The 21,489-nt window shown below is 32.5% G+C and overlaps 1 protein-coding gene and 1 pseudogene across 1 annotated transcript; both read left to right on the top strand.

The window, feature by feature from the left end:
* The first annotated feature begins 1,150 nt into the window (after positions 1-1,150).
* Positions 1,151-3,935, top strand: LOC115961602 (annotated as a pseudogene).
* Positions 3,936-9,596: 5,661 nt separating this feature from the next.
* On the top strand, positions 9,597-10,703 carry LOC115961603 (chalcone synthase 4-like). The gene is made up of 2 exons (XM_031080553.1): positions 9,597-9,774; positions 10,270-10,703. The coding sequence occupies exons 1-2, from the start codon at positions 9,597-9,599 to the stop codon at positions 10,701-10,703; spliced, it is 612 nt and encodes a 203-aa protein (XP_030936413.1).
* The last annotated feature ends 10,786 nt before the right edge of the window (positions 10,704-21,489 follow it).

The following is a 21,489-nucleotide window of genomic DNA, read 5'->3' on the forward strand; positions in this document are numbered from 1 at the left end:
CGTTTGCTTTTTCATCCATCACTTAACTGCAGGAACCAAATTGACACAATACCAAAAGGTTAGGGACTAATTTGACACATTTAAAAGACCAAAGACCTAATTGACCTTTAGTTTAAAGGTTAGGAACCAAATATGTAGTTTATCCTAAAATTTACTATTTTCTAATAGTTTAAACTTTTAAGAAAACAAGCAGATTCTTAAATAGAAGAGAATAGAGGCAATGGGAGAGTGTTATTGTATTTGGCTAGAAGTCTAATTTGCATTAGGGGTTATTTTTGTTATAGAATTTTAGTTGAAGTAAAATTTTCAAGCTCTTGAAACATATATCTAATAGAGTTTTACTTAAACTAAACTATTGTAACACTTGATAAGATAATTATACGTTAAAGAGAAATAATAAATATATAAGATATAAAACCTAAGACAAAAGGAATTTAAAATAAAATAAAAAAAAAAATAGTGATGACCTAGAAAATTGTGAGAGTTTCAGAGGTTTCGGTTTTATATATATTTTAAGAAAATAAGTAATTTACCATGGTATTAGATCATAACAGGTGGTCTTTTCTATAAAAAAAAATAAAAAAATAAAAAAAAAACAAAAAACAAAAAACAAAAAACAAAAAAGAAGAAGAAGATCATAACAGGTGGTCTTATGTCCCAAACTCAATAATTTATCAAGTATAAATTATTGAGTTTAATGAGAACGAAAATGATAAAATTAAAACTGAGGGAATCAAAAAAATAACAACCCCTTCTTCTAAAAAAAATAACAATAACACCCATAAACCATTTACTATTTTTTAAGGAGAGACAACAACCATAAACTTGGTGTTATTCGAAGTCTAGTTTTATTGGTTTCATTAGAATTGACTAGTAAAGAATAAGTTTACCTAATCATAATAAACTATAAATGCTTAATAACAAAGATATCACAACTAAAATACTAACTACGATTAGCCCTTCCAACAAATCCTTAAAATTATTTTTTTAACTACATGAAAGGTGCATATAGTTGACCTTGATATGCTCTTTGTATTCTTTGATGATTGGCCTACTTGTAATTTTATCGACGACTCGTTCTTCTTGCTAATTAAACATGGCCTATAAAATGTACCATAGTCTACCTAGCTAATTACATACAAAAATAATTATGGCCTTAGTGCACTTGGCAATCTTGCAATTGACCTTGCTGTGGGTAGTAGAAGCATCAATTGTCAACACCAACGCCTTGCCTTTAGCCAAGGACGGCTGTGAAGACCATTGTGGCGATGTCAATATTCCATACCCATTTGGCACAAGGGAAGGATGCTACGTTAATGATAGCTTTCTCATCACTTGTAATCACACATACAACCCTCCCTTGGCGTTTTTGACAGGTAGTAATATAAATGTGACATGCAGACATATGGCTTTCGGGTGAAATGCGCATATATGCCTTTGTAGCCAATGATTGCTACAACAGAACTGGTGGGAGTGCACGCAACAATCAACCTTGGCTCCGATCGGGAATATTCCCAATCTCCAACACTCGAAACAAGTTCATTGCTATTGGGTGTGACACAAATGCTGTGATAGAGGGTTCTAGAGGGACAAGCTACACAACTGGGTGCATGTCTTTATGTGATAGCACGAGAGATGTGGTTGAGGGGTCTTGCTCTGGTATTGGTTGTTGTGAAACTGCTATTCCAAGAGGAGTAATGGATTTCAATATCAGTGTATTTAGCTATTACAACCACACGAGAGTGTGGGAATTCAATCCTTGCAGCTATGCTTTTGTGGCAGAGGAAGATACTTACAACTTCTCTACACAAGATCTTCTAAATTTTAAGGGAGGTCATATGATGCCGATGGTGCTAAATTGTGCAATAGGAGATCAAAATTGCAGTGAAGCTAAAAAGAGTTTTGAAAGTTATGCATGCATGGCTAACAGTGAGTGTCATGACTCGGACAATGGTCCAGGGTACCAATGCAGTTGTTCCAAGGGATACCAAGGCAATCCTTACCTTAAGGATGGCTGCCAAGGTTGCCATTTTACTTGGAATCATTGTTGACTTTTGCTACTGATGGATTTTTTTTTCTTAATGTCAAAATTTTTTTTTTCCAGATATTGATGAGTGCTTAAATTCCACCGTATGCGTCCAAATCTGCACCAATTTGCCTGGTACTTATAATTGTTCCTGTCAGCTACCAGGATATGATGGCGATGGTAAATGGGATGGAACAGTTTGCAAACTCATACCAAGCCCTGGGAGGTTTCCATTGATTAATAGGATTTCGCTAGGTGAGCAACATTAATCGCTTTCTAATCTTATGAATGATACATAAAGTTTGCATACTTATTCTATGATAGTAATGTCTGGGATAAAGGTTAAGCCTTGGTGTGATGACAAGTGTCTTCAACCAAAGGTGACAAGTTGTAGTAGAGTCCGGAAATTAGCCACTCCAAAAATAATTGGAGGTAAGGCTATATGACCTCAAGTCTGGAATCAACCTCTCCAAAAATAATTGGGGTAAGGCTACCATGACCTCTTCCAGAACCTGAGTTAAAATGAACATGTGAGAACTTTAGTTTTTTGGTATGAAAGCTTCAATTCGTTGCAAAATGTGTAGGTGTTAGTGTCAGCCTAGTGGTTCTAGTTTTGGGCGTTTCTTGGTTATACTGGGGACTCAAGCAAAGAAAGCTCATCAAGCTCAAAGAGAAGTTTTTTAAACAAAACGGTGGCTTTCTACTACAACAACAACTTTCTAAGCACAATGGATCTATTGAGGCAACTCAAATATTTACAGCAGAAGAACTTAAGAAGGCAACAAACAATTACCAAGAAAATAGAATCCTAGGTCAAGGAGGCCAAGGAACGGTTTACAAAGGAATATTACCAGGTAACAAAATAGTTGCCGTTAAGAAGTCCAAAATAATAGATCAAAGCCAAGTTGAACAATTTATTAATGAAGTGTCTATTCTCTCCCAAATTAACCATAGAAATGTGGTAAAGTTATTGGGATGTTGTTTGGAGACTGAAGTTCCTTTGTTGGTGTATGAATTTGTTACCAATGGTACCCTTTTCAATCACATTCACAAAACAGACCATTCTTCAACGTTGCAATGGCAATTACGTTTACAAATAGCAGTTGAAACTGCAGGAGCACTTTCTTATTTGCATTCTGCTGCATCCACTCCCATCATTCATAGAGATATCAAGAGCACTAATGTACTCTTAGATGATAATTACAAAGCTAAGGTATCTGATTTTGGAGCTTCAAGGCTAGTTCCTCTTGATCATACTCAGTTAACCACACTAGTGCAAGGGACGCTTGGATACTTGGATCTAGAATACTTTCATTCAAGCCAATTGACTGAAAAAAGTGACGTTTATAGCTTTGGAGTTCTCCTTGTAGAGTTGCTAACTGGAATGAAGGCACTTTCTTTTGAGAGACCTGAAGAAGAAAGAAACTTAGCCATGCATTTTGTCTCATCAATGAATGAAAGCCGATTGTTTGAAATTCTAGATCAACAAATGCTGAATGAGGGAAATGTTGAGCAACTTAATGAAGTTGCGATGTTAGCTAAGAGATGCTTAAAAGTGAAGGGAGAGGAGAGGCCTACTATGAAAGAAGTTGCAATGGAGTTAGAGGGCTTGAAAGCAATGACAAAGCATCCATGGGTTAAAGGCAATATGATTTCAGAAGAGACTGAGTACTTGCTCCAAAAACCATATGATGATTGTGTTGATGGTGTCACTGGCAATTCTGCATGTTATGACAGCATAAGGAAACAAGTCAGCATATCAATACTTGATGATGGCAGATAATTATCTAGTGTGTTAAAGGATGATATGATGCTAGACTTTATCATTATACTTTTTATTCATAGTTTTTTTTTTTATCATTTTAAAAATGTATTTTTGTTATTAGTTTGGGACTAGGTAAACAGACAAGATGGGATAGATTTGTAGATTAATTTTTAAATAACTTTTATCTGCTTGTAATAGATAAATATTAGATATATGTTGAATTTAAATGTTATGTTTATCTTGTAAAACTATCTATTTATATGGTTTCATGTTGAATAATTAAGCAAATTGAAAAGATGATTATTAAGTGAAGTTTCACTTTGGAGGCCTAGACTCACCCGCAAAAATCCATTTTACCAAAGTTAAGGATATTGGTTCCTTTAAAGCAACAAATAAAAAATTGGGCCCATAATAACGTACCTTTTCTTTTTTTGCACTAAGGTGAAGGATGTTGGGTTACACGTGTGAGTGAAGTCCCAAATTGAATAAAGATGAGAAGAATGAGCGGTTAATATAACATAATTGAGCACATACCCATTGGGCTTAGGCTTTTTGGGTTAAAGTGTGTCTCTATATGTTATATTAATTACTTAAGGAAGCTCTCCAAGGTGTTTATTTACCAACAAGTGGTATCAGAGCCCATGGTGGTGTGCGGCGAAGGTGGTGAGGTGTTCATGGTCCCTACCCAGTGGGGACAGAGAAAGCCTAAACGGCCCACACATAAAGATCCTAGAGAAGAAAAGAAGAAAAAGCCCAACAAAGGAATATTGCTAATGGTGCTAAATAATGGTGTGGTGCGAGGTTCCCATGGATGACATGCTGATGAAGTGAAAAGCCCATTAGGCAAGGGAGAGTAAGTAGGACTTGATCATGGCCCTGAGAGAGGTCTTGAAACCCATAGAAAGGCAGACTCACACGTGAGGGGGAGATTGTTGGGTTACGCGTGTGGGTGAAGTCTCACATTGAATAAAGATGAGAAGAATGAGTGGTTAATATAACATAATTGAGCACATACCCATTGGACTTAAGCCTTTTGGGTTAAAGTGTGTCTCTATATGTTATATTAATTACTCAAGGAAGCTCCCCAAGGTGTTTATTTCCCCAATAAAGGATGCATTTGCACTTGACACAAGTCTTCTAATCGCTGCTTAGTTATTATATCTGATGAATGAAAATTTACAAATTCAGCTTGGTTATATGTAGGCTGTTTAGATGACTTGGCTGTGGTTTGGGTGAAGCTTGTCTTGGCGCGTTAGTTTGGCTGCTCAGTGGTAAACTGTAAATGCAAAGTAATGTGCATTTTTATTGCTCATCAATGGGAATATAAGATTAAAATCGAATGTTGTTTTGTTGCTCCAGTACCGGAACCCTTTTAATACAATAAACAACAGCATTAAGAACTCAGAACACATTTTAATTTGATAGGCTACCACTTATACTGTAAGTCTTAAGTAAATGAGAATTTAATGAGTTAAATATTATTCTAATATTCTTCCTAACAGTTGCAACTTTCACTCGTTGAGGGTAAGGTTGTGAGCTCAAGACTTATTGGTTGGGTGTATGTAACTTATCAATAAAAATAAAATAAGAAGGAACTCCAACATGTAATTATAAGATTTTAAAAAATACCTACAACTTTAAAACAAGACATTAAAGAACTTTATGAGTTATAAATTTCTACGTACTTATATTCAAATTCACCTATTATGTTCTAAAAAATGTAGTACCTAACAATCAAAACCTCAATTTTGTCGGGTCTATAATATAAGAGATTATTGACTTATCTCCATTTTTTTTTTTAAGTACACAAAATTTGAATCTTATACTCATGGTCTAGCTTACTAAAAATTTAATAAAAATCCAGATACCAAATATTTATTAAATTTTTTTTTTTCATGTGACACGCTTTTTCTTTTTTTCTTTTTTTTTTTTTGATAACAGCATGTGACACACATAACTGCTTTGGTGGAATCTATAAACATTATGACTAAAGTCTAATAGTACATCCACTAATTAATTTAATATAAGCAGTTCATAATTACTTTACTTTTTCTTCCAATGAAATAATAAATAATTACTTTAATTTTTTTTATCCTCCAAATGACTACTTGTTCTATAGTTTCTTTTATATTGAAGCATCGATAACCAAAAAATAAAATAAAATAATATACTTAAGATCATTGATAAGAAGTTAATATATATAACTTTTTTTCAAAAAAAAAAAAAAAGGTTAATGTATATGACAAAACTTAGGTACAATAAATTATATACAGATTCTTAAGTTTACTTTCAATTTCAGCCAACTGGCTAAATACGCTGAAACTCTTCTCTCTCTTCTATTTTTTTTTCCCCCTTTCTCCTGACACACAAAACATTGGTGAGAAATCAACCAGAAACAAATGAGTTTCCTAACTTGAGTAAGAGGAAGGTAATAATGGTTGAATCTAATTGGCCAATTTTTGGATTTCGTTGGGATAATGTTTGAATCAAGTGAAGAAGTGCTGAATTTTAAAACTCGACAGCTAACTCGACAGATAGCATCTATCAAGGTTTAAAAGGCAGCTTTTGCCTGATGCTCGATAGATGCTCAATAGATAACCTATCTATCGAGATTTAAGAAAATCAGATTTTCAGATCTGATTTCACTTCAATCCGTGTGTGCATATTTAGGCTTTCTTTTCTAACAACCCTAAACATATATAAAGATTATTTTAACAGCCGTCACAGTTGATGCAAGTGAGTGCAACTTGATACAAAGGTTTTTTACAAGCATATTGTGACCGAAGACAATTTGCCCTAGTTCATCTTTCTCTTCAAGAAGCTGCTGCGTTTGTACACCGTAGGGTTTTGTAATCAAAGAGCTTCATGATCTTAATCGTGTGGATGAACTAAAGAATTTTGCAACCAATATCCTTCTCAAGTTGGTGGTTAGTCACGTACTTGGATCCGTGCATCGATTGGTTAGTCATGTACTAAGAGTCATGCATTAAAAGGAGAGATTGTCACTATAGAATAAGTCCAATTGAGTATTAAGGTAAAGGTTCAACTGTAGGTCGGTATAAGATACTGGGATTCCTTTACTTGTAACAGCTTGTTGTGATAATAGTGGATTCTCGAGAGTGATAACCTTAAAATAACCCAGTGGGGTTTTTGCCTTGGAGGTTTTCCTCATTCGTAAATAAATCACCGTGTCAACTTTATTTTTCGCTGCATATTAACTTAGTTTGTGATTTGTTTGTGCTACCACGTATATTGCATGTTAATTGAATTAATTAATTAACTTGGCTAATTAACTGATTAATTCATCACAATGGGTCAATACATTCTTAGCCTATCACTTGAAATCATCTTTGAATTTAAACTCAATAAATTCAATCTCTTTTAATTTCACTCTTATATTAAACATGAAGTCTAATAAATTATATACCCACGAATTTACACAAAACCTACATAGACACTTTATATAGCTCTTTGACTAATTAGTCCTCTTTGGTCTATCATTTTACAAAAAGTTAAACACCCACACATTTTAAAATGATAAGTATTTGGTTACTTTCTCATTTCATAACACATACGAAATACCTTTGAGATGGAACGCTATTATGCACATAGCATATACTAAGCAAAGCTTCTTCCCATTGATCAAATAGGAATTTAACTGATTGCACTCAAGATTATGGCATTCACCATATCAACTAGAGTTCTCTTCTCTTTTCTTTTTGACCAAAACATTTTATAAGGGTGTATAAAGGACTGCACTTTGGTGTATTATGACATATTCCTCACAAAAAAGAATATATATTTAGAAATGTTCACCATCTCTAATTAATACATCATTCAACTCAAATCATGCTTATATAAAATTATATCATGCTTTGATATAAACTTCAAGAATTTAAAATTTAAATGTTCAAGTCTAGCATGCCACAAATAAAAGAATCAACAATATAAGCACAACCAGAAACATCTTAATTAATAACACTCAATTTGAACATGTCATTAGTAGCATATTCATTGCCTACTAATATCCCATTCTTGGACAAGACCATTCTTAAATAACAAATTGACTTTTCTTGATATCAAGTACGTGAAAAACATTGATCAAGAAAACTTCTTGCCAAAACTCAATTTCACTTCAACAATGATGAACTTTTGTCATACTATAGATGCCCACAAGCACCTCTAGTTCTATAGAAAACTCCTTATAAGTCTTAAAATATATCTTGTAGTTGCACACATGCAACATTGCACCCGAATCAAACCACCAATCGGAAGGATTTGTGATTATAGCCATATGAGTTACAGTGATCATATTATTACATTCGTCACTCACTATAGCAATAATGTCCTCAATGACAATTGCTTCATTGGCATTTTCATTGTCATCCTTCTTATTCTTTTAAGAACTTACATTCTTAAATATAATGGTCTTTCTTTCCACAAAGGAAACATGACAAATTCTACTTGTCATTGTTGGGATTCTTGGAGTTGTTCTTTTAAAACCACCCACACTCTTATTCACATTCAAGTCCTTATTGGTCTTACTAGAACTTCCACTTTGAACATTGTTCACAATCACTTTTGAATTGATCTAAAGTAAAATCTTCTGACATGTTATTTAATGTTTTCACATAATTTAGAAAATCACTTAGGAAAATATTCACATACTCTATCACTTTAAGAGTTTAAATTCCCATTCTTTAGATTTTCTACTTCACTTTACAATATTTAAACATATCAAATGTTCATTCTTATTTCTCAATTCATATAAATTCGCAACACTTGCAAATATTCTAACAAAGAAACTTATCAATCAATTTGAAATTCAAATTGCCCATGAACAAGGAATCCGTACCTTCAATGTTCAAACTATGAACATGGTTTTTAATGCATCCACAATATGAAAGAATCATCACCTTGTCTTGCCAACAATGAAACTTTGTTTCTTTAAGCCTTGTTCTATTGAATCTTCATTATGATCGATTCATCATTTGAAAACATCTTCAAATCCAAGCCAATTGCTCTTTCCACCGAGTAAAATCGGTTCCATCAAAGCGATGCAATTTCATCAAATCATGGTTAAACATCTTCAAAGTTGTACCATCATTCACTCCTTGTCTTATAGCAAATATTGTCTAAGATTGTTGGGGATTTCACCAAATCAAGGAGTAATAATAAAAGAACAAAATGAACGCATCAAGTAAATAGAAGTTAGTGATTGACTTGGAGGCATAATTGAATCTTATCTTTAGACAATATTTGTCCCCATACGCAAGTTGCTAAAGGGTTTCTACAAATTTGTCCCCAGAATACAACCAAGTTTATTAGGTTTTACAAACTGCAATTTTGGAGAATACCCACAGGATTTCTTGTGTTTCTTAGAAACTAACTTTTTAGAAGAGGAAAAGTAATTATCAAGTGAATATATGCCACTATTTATACCCAAATTATTATAACCCTTCAATAGTTACTTTTTCATTTAATAGGTACCTTTTGGTCAAAAGGCACTTTTGATATATATCCAATAAGAAAAGTTATGTCATTTCAATAGACACATTTTCATATATATATATGTGTGTGTGTGTGTGTGTGTGTGTGTGTAACTTGAACTTGAATTTTCACCCAAAAAAATTCCAGTACTCAAATTTTCCACTTTATTCATTTTACAAATGAATACTCTCCAAATTTATATCATTATTACAATCTATCCTTGTATATATATATATATATATATATATATATATATACACACACAACATCCCTTTGCAACTAGCCCACGATCTCAGCTTTTAGCAAACATATCTAATGGCGTTAGTTGGAAATCTCAGAGAAGCACAGAGTGCAAAGGGCCCAACCACAATATTGGCCATTGCCATAGTGAATTCAGAAAATATTGTCTACCAAAAAGACTATCTGGATTTCTACTTCCGCGTGACAAAGAGCGAGCACAAGATAAGTCTAAAAGAAAAGCTCAAGGGCATATGTAAGCATTCATAGACCTTTTTTTTTTTTTTTTTGCTAATATCTAAACACATTTTATAAAGGGTAATGATTCTCTTATACAACTTATTTCAAATCTTACGTATATATTCATTTTTCACGTTTTAAATATGAACATCACATTTTTGTGTTAAAAATGTGTACATTAACGTATGTAACTGAGAATATTGTATTTAAAAATGTGAAAAAGGTATGTAAAAAAGTATAAACTATTTTGTAAAACACACATGAGAGTTTACTATGCACTACCATTAAAATAAACATATTGCTGAAGATACTATAAATATAAATTTTATTGTATGAGTATTAAAAAGTAAAAATTACTTGACAGTAATTAGTGACACGTCAATTTATAATAAAATTTGTAGGATTTCCAACATTAGTATAAAAATAATAAACGACTTAAATCGGTGTTGCATAACATTCCCAATGTATTAGTGAAGTAATTTGCCTTTTTATGTTACATTTTCACTAACAGGTGAGAACTCAGCAATAAGAAAATGTCATTTCTACCTTACTGAGGAGATTCTAAAGGCAAATCCGAAGATTTGTACTTATAATGCCCCATCTCTTGATGCAAGCCAAGACATGGTGTTTCTTGGGGTACCAAAGCTTGGCAAAGAAGCAGCATTGAAAGCTATCAAAGAATGGGGCCAACCCGTCTCAAAGAACACCCACCTTGTATTCTCCACATCTGCTGGTGTGGACATGCTTGGTGCTGATTTTCAACTCACCAAGCTCCTTGGACTTAATCCAAACATAAACAGGTTCATGATCTATCAACAAGGCTATTATGCAGGTGGGACTTGTCTTCGCCTTGCTAAAGATCTTGCAAAGAACAATGTAGATGCACGAGTTCTAGTGGTGTGCGCTGAGATCATAGCTATGTTTTCTCCTATAAAGCATGGGTGAGTTCCTGGATTCGGGTGAGGGTGCGGGAGTCGGCAATTTTTGAAAAAGTAGGATGCGGGTGCGGCGATTAAAAAATATTAAAAATATTTTTATATATTTTCTATATATTGCTAAGCATGCTTTTTCACATTATATATGCATATACCAAATTTAAGAGTAATCTATAAGCGTAGCGTTTAATGCTACTGCGCTCATGTTGAGCCACGTCAGCATCCACGTCATTATCTTTTTTCTTTCCATTTTCTTATAATTATTTTTAATAACTTTTTATTTCATATTTACACTTCTCCAACCTTTCTCCCTCCCTTACTTTTACATCTCCTCACTACTTCTCCAACCTTTCTCCTTCTGTCACCTTCTCATCTCCCCACTACCTTCTACATTAATATCATTCTTCATCTTTTCCTTCATCTTCTTCTATTTTTGTCTCTTCTTATTCACACCCTCTTACTATAAATTTGTCACTATCTCTTTCATTCTATGCATAGTTTTTCCTTATAGAAAAAAAGTTCTCTCTCTCTCTCTCTCTCTCTCTCTCTCTCTCTCTCTCTCTCTCTCTCACACACACACACACACACACAATTTTTGGGTGGATTTTTATTTTTTATTTTTCTTGCATCTTCGCTTTAGGTTGATAATTTTTTATATTCTTTAATCTACTTTAGGTTAATGCGATTCGATTTTGTTTTTTTCAATTGTTGTGTTTTTTTTTTTTTTTTTTTCTCTCTCTTTGATTGTTAAATGTTATCATATTGTGTTATAAAGGAATAAATATAGCATATAAAAATGTAATATTATTCTACTACATAGCATGATTTGGATAATTTAATTTGGTAGTTATTGTAATTTGGTAGCATGATTTTTATAGTGCTTAATTTAGATGTTAAACTATGAGACTTTAATCATTTTTGTTTATTTTTTAATCATTTGTGGTGGTCAAAGTACTCTTAATAATTGTATTAGAAGTACTTTATAATGCCATTTATTTAGAGAAAAGCAGAGGTTGGCTAATCAAAAATTATTGGATGAGAGAAAAATTTTATCTTTCTCAATTTTACTTTAATTATTATTATTATTATTTTATAACAATGCATATATAGAAATTTAATTCTTAGATTTTGCTAATAATTGTTTAGTTGATAATATGTTTTGGGTGGACAAAATTACAATTTCTGCAAAGAAAATAACCTCAGTAGATTATAAACAACAAATTGTTTTCCTAATTGGTCCAATTAATCATAGTTAAGTTTTATTAATTTTTTTAGTTACTTTTTTCAGTGTTTTGGATTGTAGGCAGAAAAAATAAGTTTGAGAAAGTTTTTTAAAACTAAAAGAATAATTTCCAAATTTTATATTCTTTTTAATGATTCACAAAATGTTATAAATAACTTTTATAAAAAAAATAAATAAATATTTTCATTAACTTGCCTTTTGAATTTCTAAGAAAATTTGTATTTTTTTCATTTTAGTACGACAAAAATTATTAAATTTATGATTTATGATTGTTCCTATATTACATTTATGATTATTCTTATAATAAATAAAAATATAATTACAAAATACATTACTCTTTATTAAATTAGTTTAAATTGTATAAAAAAAATTTAATAAAACTACCATAAAAATAATTATCATGTGCAACGCGCAAGTTTGCGGCTAGTAATAGATAATAACTAAAACATGATGGTCATAAATTAAATACAACCCACAAGTTTGAAACTAAAACAAAATAAAAGACAATCAAATACAACCCTCATCATCATCATCAAGATTAATAGCTTCATTTTGAACTTCACATTCACTAGTAGTAACACTAGTGCTAACATTCCCAATAACCATGGCCTCCAACTCTGGCTCATCAAGTGTAAGGGTAGCATTCTCAAGAATTCCAGCTCCTCCATGTATGTCACTATCATTCCAAAAGTCTCCTGCTATACCCCACACCTTTGTTGTTGCATTTACGTACTCCTCATTGCGCCTTGACAAGAGTCGAAGATTAGAATGCATATATACCAAATCCTCAGAACGTGCAGGAGCTACTTTGTTTCTTTTTAAGGAATGAATGAATTTGTATATGCTCCAATTCCTCTCCGCACATGAGGATGAACAAGGTTGTTCAAGAAGTTTAATGGTAAGGGTTTGAAGAGTTGGAAATGAGGAAGAGCCATGGTATTGCCACCAAACCAAAGGTTGTAAGGCCCACCTATCTGTCAAGGCATCTAGTGAAGGAAACCTCCCTCCAGAAAATGTAGCAAACTCAATTTTCACCACCCTTAATTCACTCTCATCTTCAAAACATCGCTCCAGACACTTGCTCCTTTCCATAGAAATTTCATGATCCTAATGTGAAGCGATGCATTTTGGATTCTTTGAAAGTCATTCAGTGGAGTAATACCTAGTTAAAGATTTTTAAAAAAAAAAAAAAAAAAAAAAAAAACAAAAAACAAAAGACAAATATAGATGATGAAACGTGTGTTTTAGTAGAAAGGGAAACTAAGGAAAATAGAAAATGAAAGTACTTACTTAGGATTTAAGGAATGGGCCAAGCAATGTAGTGGTGTACAATTTTTAGTCCATCAATCAATGAGAATATCATACACCACATTAAAAAAAATAAGCTATACTCATCATTTTCCAAGCCTTCATGTCGATATATTGCTGCCTTCACCTTCTCTATCATTGAATCCCACATTTCATACACAAGATGAAGATAAGGCCTATCTAAGTCAAATACTCGTAGCATATCATAAATAGGTGCTGTGAATTCAAGGATATAATCAACAACATCCCACCAACAATCACTTAGAATCATTTCTTTCACCTTTTTAGCTTTTCCAACATCATCCTCCCTATAAGCAACCCATTGGTCACTAATAGCCATGGCTTGAAGGCATCTTTTTATCAACTTCAACCTGTTTAGCATTACAACAATCGAAGCAAATCTAATATCAGCAACTTGGAGCAGTTTTAATAGACAAAATTCATTAAACATTGCCAACCTCATTGAATGGTTCATCATAAAAACATGTATAAAGGATGCATCATCAGCAATACGTGTAATCCAACTACATTCCTCATATGTAACTTCATTCTTTTCAATGTTTTTTTGTTGCACAAATATTCTTCAAAGCTAGATTGAGCGTGTGGACAATACATGGTGTCCAAAATATTTTGGGATACTCACCTTCAATAAGAGCTCTAGCAAACTTCATCACACTAGCATTATCAATGATGACTTTGACAACTTTTTCATGTCCAATCTCTTTTATAGCATCCTTCAACACCACAACAATAAAATGTTTGTCTTTGAACTCTCCTGGCCCATCAATTGCCTTTATAAACACTGGATCCCCATCTGAAGCAGCCACAATATTAATAAGAGGCCTCTTTTATGGATCTGACCACCCATCAAAAACTACACTCACACCATTTGCAAGCCAAGAGTCCTTAATTGGTTTCAAAAGTCTTTCAACATTAGCTCTTTCTTTTTGCAGAAGTGTTGTTCTCAAGGCATTGTATCCATGAGGAACATAACCCAGAATGTTATGGGTAGCAACATATGTATAGGAACTACAATAATTTGGGTTCCTTGCAAAGTGAAATGTAATCCCACTAGTATAAAACATCCTAGCAATTCTACTATCCAATTCGTGTTTAGCATTATTCTAGAATGCTCTCTTCAAAGGAGAATTCGCAGTCACCTTCCTTCTCTTACCATCAATCGGATCTGTATTACCACTCCCTTCTTATCTCCAAGATGAGGGAATAGGCCCACGGCCTAAGAGAGGCCGGAGTAAGGGAATTTGACTTCTACATTCTCTCTCTAACTTATCATTCTCAACCTGATCATGCATTCTCTGCATTTCCAATCTATGGCTCGGTGTCACTGTATCGCATACTCTAATACCTTTATTACTATTTTTTTATAAATGAGCCTTAACCCTAGAATAGGATCCCAAAAAAATTCCACCACAATAGTTGCACTTAAAATGTGTGTTTCCACCTGATTTAGAAGTAGAACCAGGTGGTTTTTCTAATTTATTCACATACTACCAAAGAGGAGCATCAGCATTTGGCACTTCTTCATCTAATGAAGGTGAAATTTCTGTGCTAATGGCTTCATCCATTGTAAATTCAACAATTTCAATTTAATCTACAAATAATTTGACAAATATATAATAACTAAATAAAAAATCAAACCCAAGTCACAACTCACAACATTACAAGCAGCTTATATAAAAAAATTAAAAAAATTAAAAAAATTAAAAAAATTAAAAAAATTAAAAAAAAATTAAAGATTAAAAAAAAAATCAAATCACAATGAGTAATAGAGCATGTGAAAGTATAATGGAGGGTGAGAAACTAAGAATAAAAGCTTTGATACCTGAGTTGAGAGTGGGTCGGTGAGCTTGAGAGCTGAAACCGAGTGATGGATTGATGGTGGAGATTTGAGACCGAGAGATGCAAAGAATAGAGTGATTGTGTCTTAGGGAGAGGCTGTGAGACTTTGAGATTGTGTCTTAGGGAGTGAGTATGGGTCTATGAGAGAGAGGGGAGATAAAGAGTAGAAAGCCGAGAGGGAGACGGAGAGCAAAGATTGAGAAACAGAATGGTAGAAAGAGTTTAGGGTTTTTTCATTTAAAGCTTAAGTTAAAACGGTGCGTTTCGCACCTTTTTTTAAAAAAACTTGAATTTCGGCCGGTATTGGTGCCGGTACAACCTGAATCAGCCTATTTCGGCGATTTCGGCTAATACAACCCGATTCAGCCCGAATCGACGCAAATCGGCCCGAGTCGGCATGAATTAGGAAACGAAAAAAAAAAATGCAATGCGGCTCCAACGCACAGGCAGTGGCGTCACCCGCCGCACACTGCATCAGACACTGATGCAACACCCCTATAGCCGTGTCGGTGCATCAGAGAGTTTTTCCATTATGCAACTCCTACACCATTTGGTCATGGGTGGATTGCGGCCCAACACACTTCGTGCTTGCCACCATTCCAACACATCTCTGTTTTTCTATCTAGCCAAGCCAATTACCTCCATTTTGCTTTTTGCTCCAATCTAATCCAATTGTGTGTACGGAAAAGTCATTAATTTTACAAGGACAGCAACAAGAGGACTCTCTTTACAAGGAATGTCTTTGTTCTTCAATTCAAGTTGAGATTCCTCTTCCTCTACCCATTTTATTGCTTTAATCACTTATTATGAGGGTGTTGGTGTGGAATTGTCATGGAATTAGTAATGCATCAGTAGTGAGGGCTCTTAGAGTTCTCATAAGGAACCTAACCGAAATATTATTTTTGTATCCTAGACAAGGGCTGTCCATGGGTCAATCGGTGTTTGTTTTGGGTTCAAATTCCAGCAATCAACCCTAAGATCATGCAACCCTTACCAATCATGGGTATAAGGCTCATTGCCTGTCACAACTTAAAAGCTGTAGCGGTCGGATCAATTGCAATCATCTTTGGCATGGTTGCATCAATCCATCATGGTTGCGATTGCTAGATCTAGCTAAGATCTCACCAAATCTTGTCGAGAACTCGCTAGCTCCAGCTAAGATCTCACCAAATTTGGATGGGATCTCACCTTATTTGAGTGCTGGCATGCAATGTAGAGCAACAGATTGGTGAAAGGAGAAGGGTATTCCAATGGCTTTTCAATTAGATAGGCTCATGTCTGATTTCAGACAATAAAACCGTCACTCAGATCAAGAACTTGGATTTTCTTGGACTAGATTTACTATTGACTGCCTCATTAATGGATTAGTTGACCTTTGGTTCTGATTCCTTAGGAGATTTTCTGATAGTGCATAAGGTTTTAATAGTTAATGATGTAAATTACAAGTTTTGAACCTTGAGAGGCCAAATTAGAAGCAACTACAAACTTAAAACTTATTACAAGAGTGTAAAACGTATTTTAGCCAATTTAATTTCTTGCTAACAACAATAGTTGATAAAACTTACGATTACAAAATTATACCGTTTTTTACATCAAAGGATCACCAATTCTGTAAAAAAACCTAAAAAGTGATTGAATTATAGCATGAACCTCCATTAGCCGAATCACTTGGCCACATCAAGTGTCTACAATTTGGATATATTCTTATATTCCAAAGATTGAGAATAAATATTGTTGCTTCTCTTATTGATGTAATATGAAGAATATTGGAGGGACCAAAATGCAATTTGACATAGGCTTGGGCTTTATGGGCCTAATGCTTAAGGAGAATGACCGATATATTCTTATATTCCAAAGATTGAGAATAAATATTGTTGCTTCTCTTATTGATGTAATATGAAGAATATTGGAGGGACCAAAATGCAATTTGACATAGGCTTGGGCTTTATGGGCCTAATGCTTAAGGAGAATGACCAACTCCACAACTTGCCTGATTCAGGCAATTGGCTCGATTCCAACAATTCTCATTGCTTCTTTGGGTCTATTGTTTCTTTGGACCAGTAATGGCATACCTACATCTTTCCAACAGTTTAAAGCCGAAGCTCTAATTCACCTTATGCTCGAACTATTTTGGGTTTTCTCAAAGAAATCATCTAGGCTTCGGACAAACCAATCTCACATCAATATTTATTGTGCCACATCCACCTTCGATAGCATTAAATATGATTGAACATGTCCCTTGTTAGTGGTTCAAGTCGTTCTAAAATTTATCCCATCAACCAATCACGGAACCCACTTCAAGCACTCTATAAGGCCAAATTTATAGATATGATTTATGTCAGAAAGGTTGTTAAAATGCCTTCTTTTAAGAGCCTGGTACATCTTCTAAAGAGGTAGTATTTTAACACTTTGGTTTAGTTGTTTAGTTAGACAGGCCGCTAAAATTTAAGAAGGCTTAAGAGGTTTCCACATTTTGTTCAAGCCAACTTAATTCAAGTCGAGAGTTTAATAGTTTAATTAACACTTCTTAGCATATTTAAAGAAAACGTTCAAGATTTGAATCTCTCATTTCTCAATTATTAAATTAAAAAAAAAAACATTAAAAAAAAATTATGACTAGTGGTGTTCAATCACAATCGAGGAAGACTTTGCTTGGTATCCAACATGCATGTGTTGCAATCACCAATTTAATTTTAAAAATCAATTTGCCTTTAATGATATAGAGAATTATACAATGATCCACATCAATTAAACTAAATATTTTTTTAGTTGACATAATATAATCAATTATGAGAGTGCTGACCATGGTAAGATATTTCAAGTTTCAAATGTACGGACTTTCGAATTTTTCATGATGTTGTAAAGGCCACGTCATCTTTTCTTAATCTATTGCCACCGACACTTTTGAGTTGAACTCATTCGTTTTTTTAATTTCTTTGATTAATTGGTTTTTTACTTTTTTTATTTATTTGTTGAAACAAGTATACCAACTTTAAATAAAAAAATTTATCTATGTATGTTCATTGCTATTTATCATCAAAGATGTACTCCTTTCATTTATAAGAAAACAATAATTAATTCCAAAGTTTTGCAAAAATGACAATCTTTCTTAAGTTGCATAACGAATTTGATGAAATTCTTATGTTGCCCTTGGTTAAGTGACAACATTCTTAATTTTGCGTAAATTGAGTAATGTAAGGGTAAAATAAAGATTTTATTGATAATTTAGAAGACAAATTTAAGAACCTAATCACATGAGATTAGGTTAGTCAAAAAATAAATTAATTCAATGACAAAATAAGTATTTCATCAATCATATCTAGTATACTAACAAAACACTCAACAAGATCATTATTTTGCAAACTTTGGGTTGTTTTTGTTTTCTTATAACTAGTAGTATAATTTTCCATATTATATCCAGTTGTGTCATTTCATAAATTAGAAAACACGAAATTATCCCTACTTAATTTAGTACCACTTGAATTTTCTTTTTAAAATTTTCCCATATTATATATCCAGTTATGTCAATTCATAAATTAGAAAACACAAATATAATATTATCCTTACTTAATTTAGCAACACTTGAATTTTCTTTTTAAAATTTTGACCCCAATAACAGTTGACGTAGCGCATGCGCAATGCGATTTACTATTTCTTTAGCCCATTGACTTGGATAGTGATTCTGGGCTAAAATTGGCTTTTATCCATTTCTCACAAACTTTTCAACAAAATGATTTATGTCTGAAACTAATTAGGAAAATGCCCCCGTTTTGAAACTCGATTTTCTATAAATTGAGTTTCAAATGTAAAACTCGATTTTTAGAACATCGAGTTATAGCGAACATAGACTAAGATTTTTTTTTTTTTTTTTTTTTTTTTGGAACTCAAGTTCTTTACATGGAACTCCAGTTCCACTTGACTCGAGTTCTAGAATTTTTTTTTTTTTTTTTAATTTTCATTTCACTATAACTCGATTGTCCAAAAATTGAGTTTTAAATTGAAACTCAATTTTTAGAAAATTGAGTTTCAAAATAAGGACATTTCCCTGAATAATTTCAGATATGGGGCATTTTGCTGAAAAGTTTTGGCAAAATGGGCAAATGCCCATGGCTTTATTTTTATTTTTTTTATTCTTCTTCTTTTTTTTTTTTTTAATTTAAGGAAAGATATAACTTGTTTCTCAAAAAATAAAAAAAAGGAAAGATATAACTTTATTGTATATTCAAAAATAATATAATATTGCGGATAATAAAAACAATAACTTTATTCTTTTCAAAAAATAAATAAATAAATAACTTTCGCAAAATAGCCAAGGCATCTTATCTCAATGAAAAACAGGATCAATCAAGTTGTGATTTCCACCATTGAGATTGATCAATCAGGTTTTTCATAGAGATGATGCCTCGGCTACTTTGCAAATTCCACCAAGTCGTAGATATTCTTTTGAATTGTGCATCTTTTTTCTTCTTTTTTTTAAATTAAAGTGTGTGTTCTTTTTAATTGTTTGATTAGTTAAATGATATATTGCTCAAATCATCTATTAAATATTTTCCAAAAGCTTAGGATGTTCCACCACCAATCAACTCTATTCTTGTAGCCAATTTCGGCTAGATTTTTGCTTTTTCTTTAAATGCAAGTATTTTCTTCTCAAAAAAAATTTCCAAAAGCATTTTAGATTTTATAAATTTTAAAAATATAATAAAACCATTATTGATAAATCTTTACCAATAACACTGAAAAAATGAGACTCCCTTTAGCGTGGAGTTGTAAAGCTACATAATAATGTTTTTTTTTTTCCTTAAAGCTACATAATAATGCTACCAACATAATAAGCAGACATTTTTATACAAAAATATCACTTAAATAATATTTATTTTTATTCAAAAAGTAATATTTCTTACTTAAATACACAAATACTAAAAAGAGAAGGAAAAATTTTGTGAAAACTTTAGAGCATTTGTGTTAAAAAGTAAAGTGGACATAAACATGTAATTGTGTTTAGACTTCAGTCTATAAAGTTTGGTTTCACAGGCTTGCACAAAATTTTTTTTTTTTTTTTTTCTCGTCTCTAAAGTCTTTATCTTTTCTAAGTGAGAATCATTTTAACTATTTGATCAGTTGAACAATATTTGTCTCCTTTGTTGGTAGGAAAAGTCATTGCAATATATGAGCAGAAGGTTGTGAATATTTGAATGAGGAGATGAGAAAGAAAAAAGATGAATTGAAATGGGAATGTTAGTTGGTAAGAGATGAGGAGTATTTGATGGGACTAATTATATATGAAAAAAAGGAAACAAAGTTGAGTCAACACATGCATAGAGCTTTTTTTTTTTTTTTTTTTTTTTAGAAGAAGCAAATAGAGAATCTAAAAACTTATGAGTGATTCCTGGAAATGTTGCACATTGCAGTTAATTTGTCATACATTTTTTTTTAATAAAAGGAAACTTGTCTACATTTTTTTTAATTAAAGGAATTGAAAATAAAGGAGAAAAAAAATTAGCAAAAACCAATTTCAAACATCGAGCCTACTAAACCAAAATATTTCAACTTGGAAAAAGAATCATAACTTTAATAATATTGCTAAGAGCCTTATAACTCAAGTGGATTGAAAAGTCTTTAGGCACAATAGTATGAAAATGAAATTCATGCAAATTTAATAATTATCATTCACGCACAAATAGAAAGGTCTTCTTCCACAAAGTTTCCAGGGGTGCAGTCTTTCCACATGACCACAAGTCTTCAGCTATCTAGAAAATTAAAGTGGGAATGACAAAATAATGAGTTTTCATATTCTTACTTTTTGGACAGCACAATAATTTTCCAAGTCTTCGTCTTTCGTCTTTATTCAATCACCCTCACTCTCTATACACATAAGACTAGACAACTAGCTTGAGTAATTTTACTCCATTTCCTGCCCAATAATTCTAGTGCCCCACGAAGTGTTTCATAACTTACAACTATTTTCAAATAATTATTTATGTGTTCCATTTTAATGGGTACATAATAAAAAATATAGTATTAATCAAGAATGTATATGAAATACTGCTTGGACAAAACCATTACTCAAATCTATTCAGTCTAGTACGTAACACTAATTTTCATTTGAAACTTTGAACTAAAGAATGTCACCATGTTTCTAATGGCTGAAAAATTATATTATTATCTAGTTTAACTGTTTAAGTTTCTCTAGTGATAATATATGTTGTTGTTGATGATCTTTCCTTTAACAGAAGAAGGAAATTATATTTCCTTATCATGAGTTGAGTAGTCTTCTTTAACAAGGAGATTCTTTTTTTCTTTTTCTTTTTTCTTTTTTTTGAGAAATAAACACATATACACAAGGGAAAGAAAAATAGGTTTTAACACAAACGTACATCACAACCTT

This window comes from Quercus lobata, chromosome 9, assembly GCF_001633185.2.
Source record: "Quercus lobata isolate SW786 chromosome 9, ValleyOak3.0 Primary Assembly, whole genome shotgun sequence".
NCBI classification, from domain to species: domain Eukaryota; kingdom Viridiplantae; phylum Streptophyta; class Magnoliopsida; order Fagales; family Fagaceae; genus Quercus; species Quercus lobata.

Excerpts from the sequence above, each read along its gene's own strand:
- LOC115961603 (XM_031080553.1), top strand. The coding sequence starts at position 9,597 with ATGGCGTTAGTTGGAAATCTCAGAGAAGCACAGAGTGCAAAGGGCCCA. Across the intron at positions 9,775-10,269 it reads AGAAAAGCTCAAGGGCATAT|GTGAGAACTCAGCAATAAGA; the intron begins GTAAGCATTCAT and ends TTTCACTAACAG.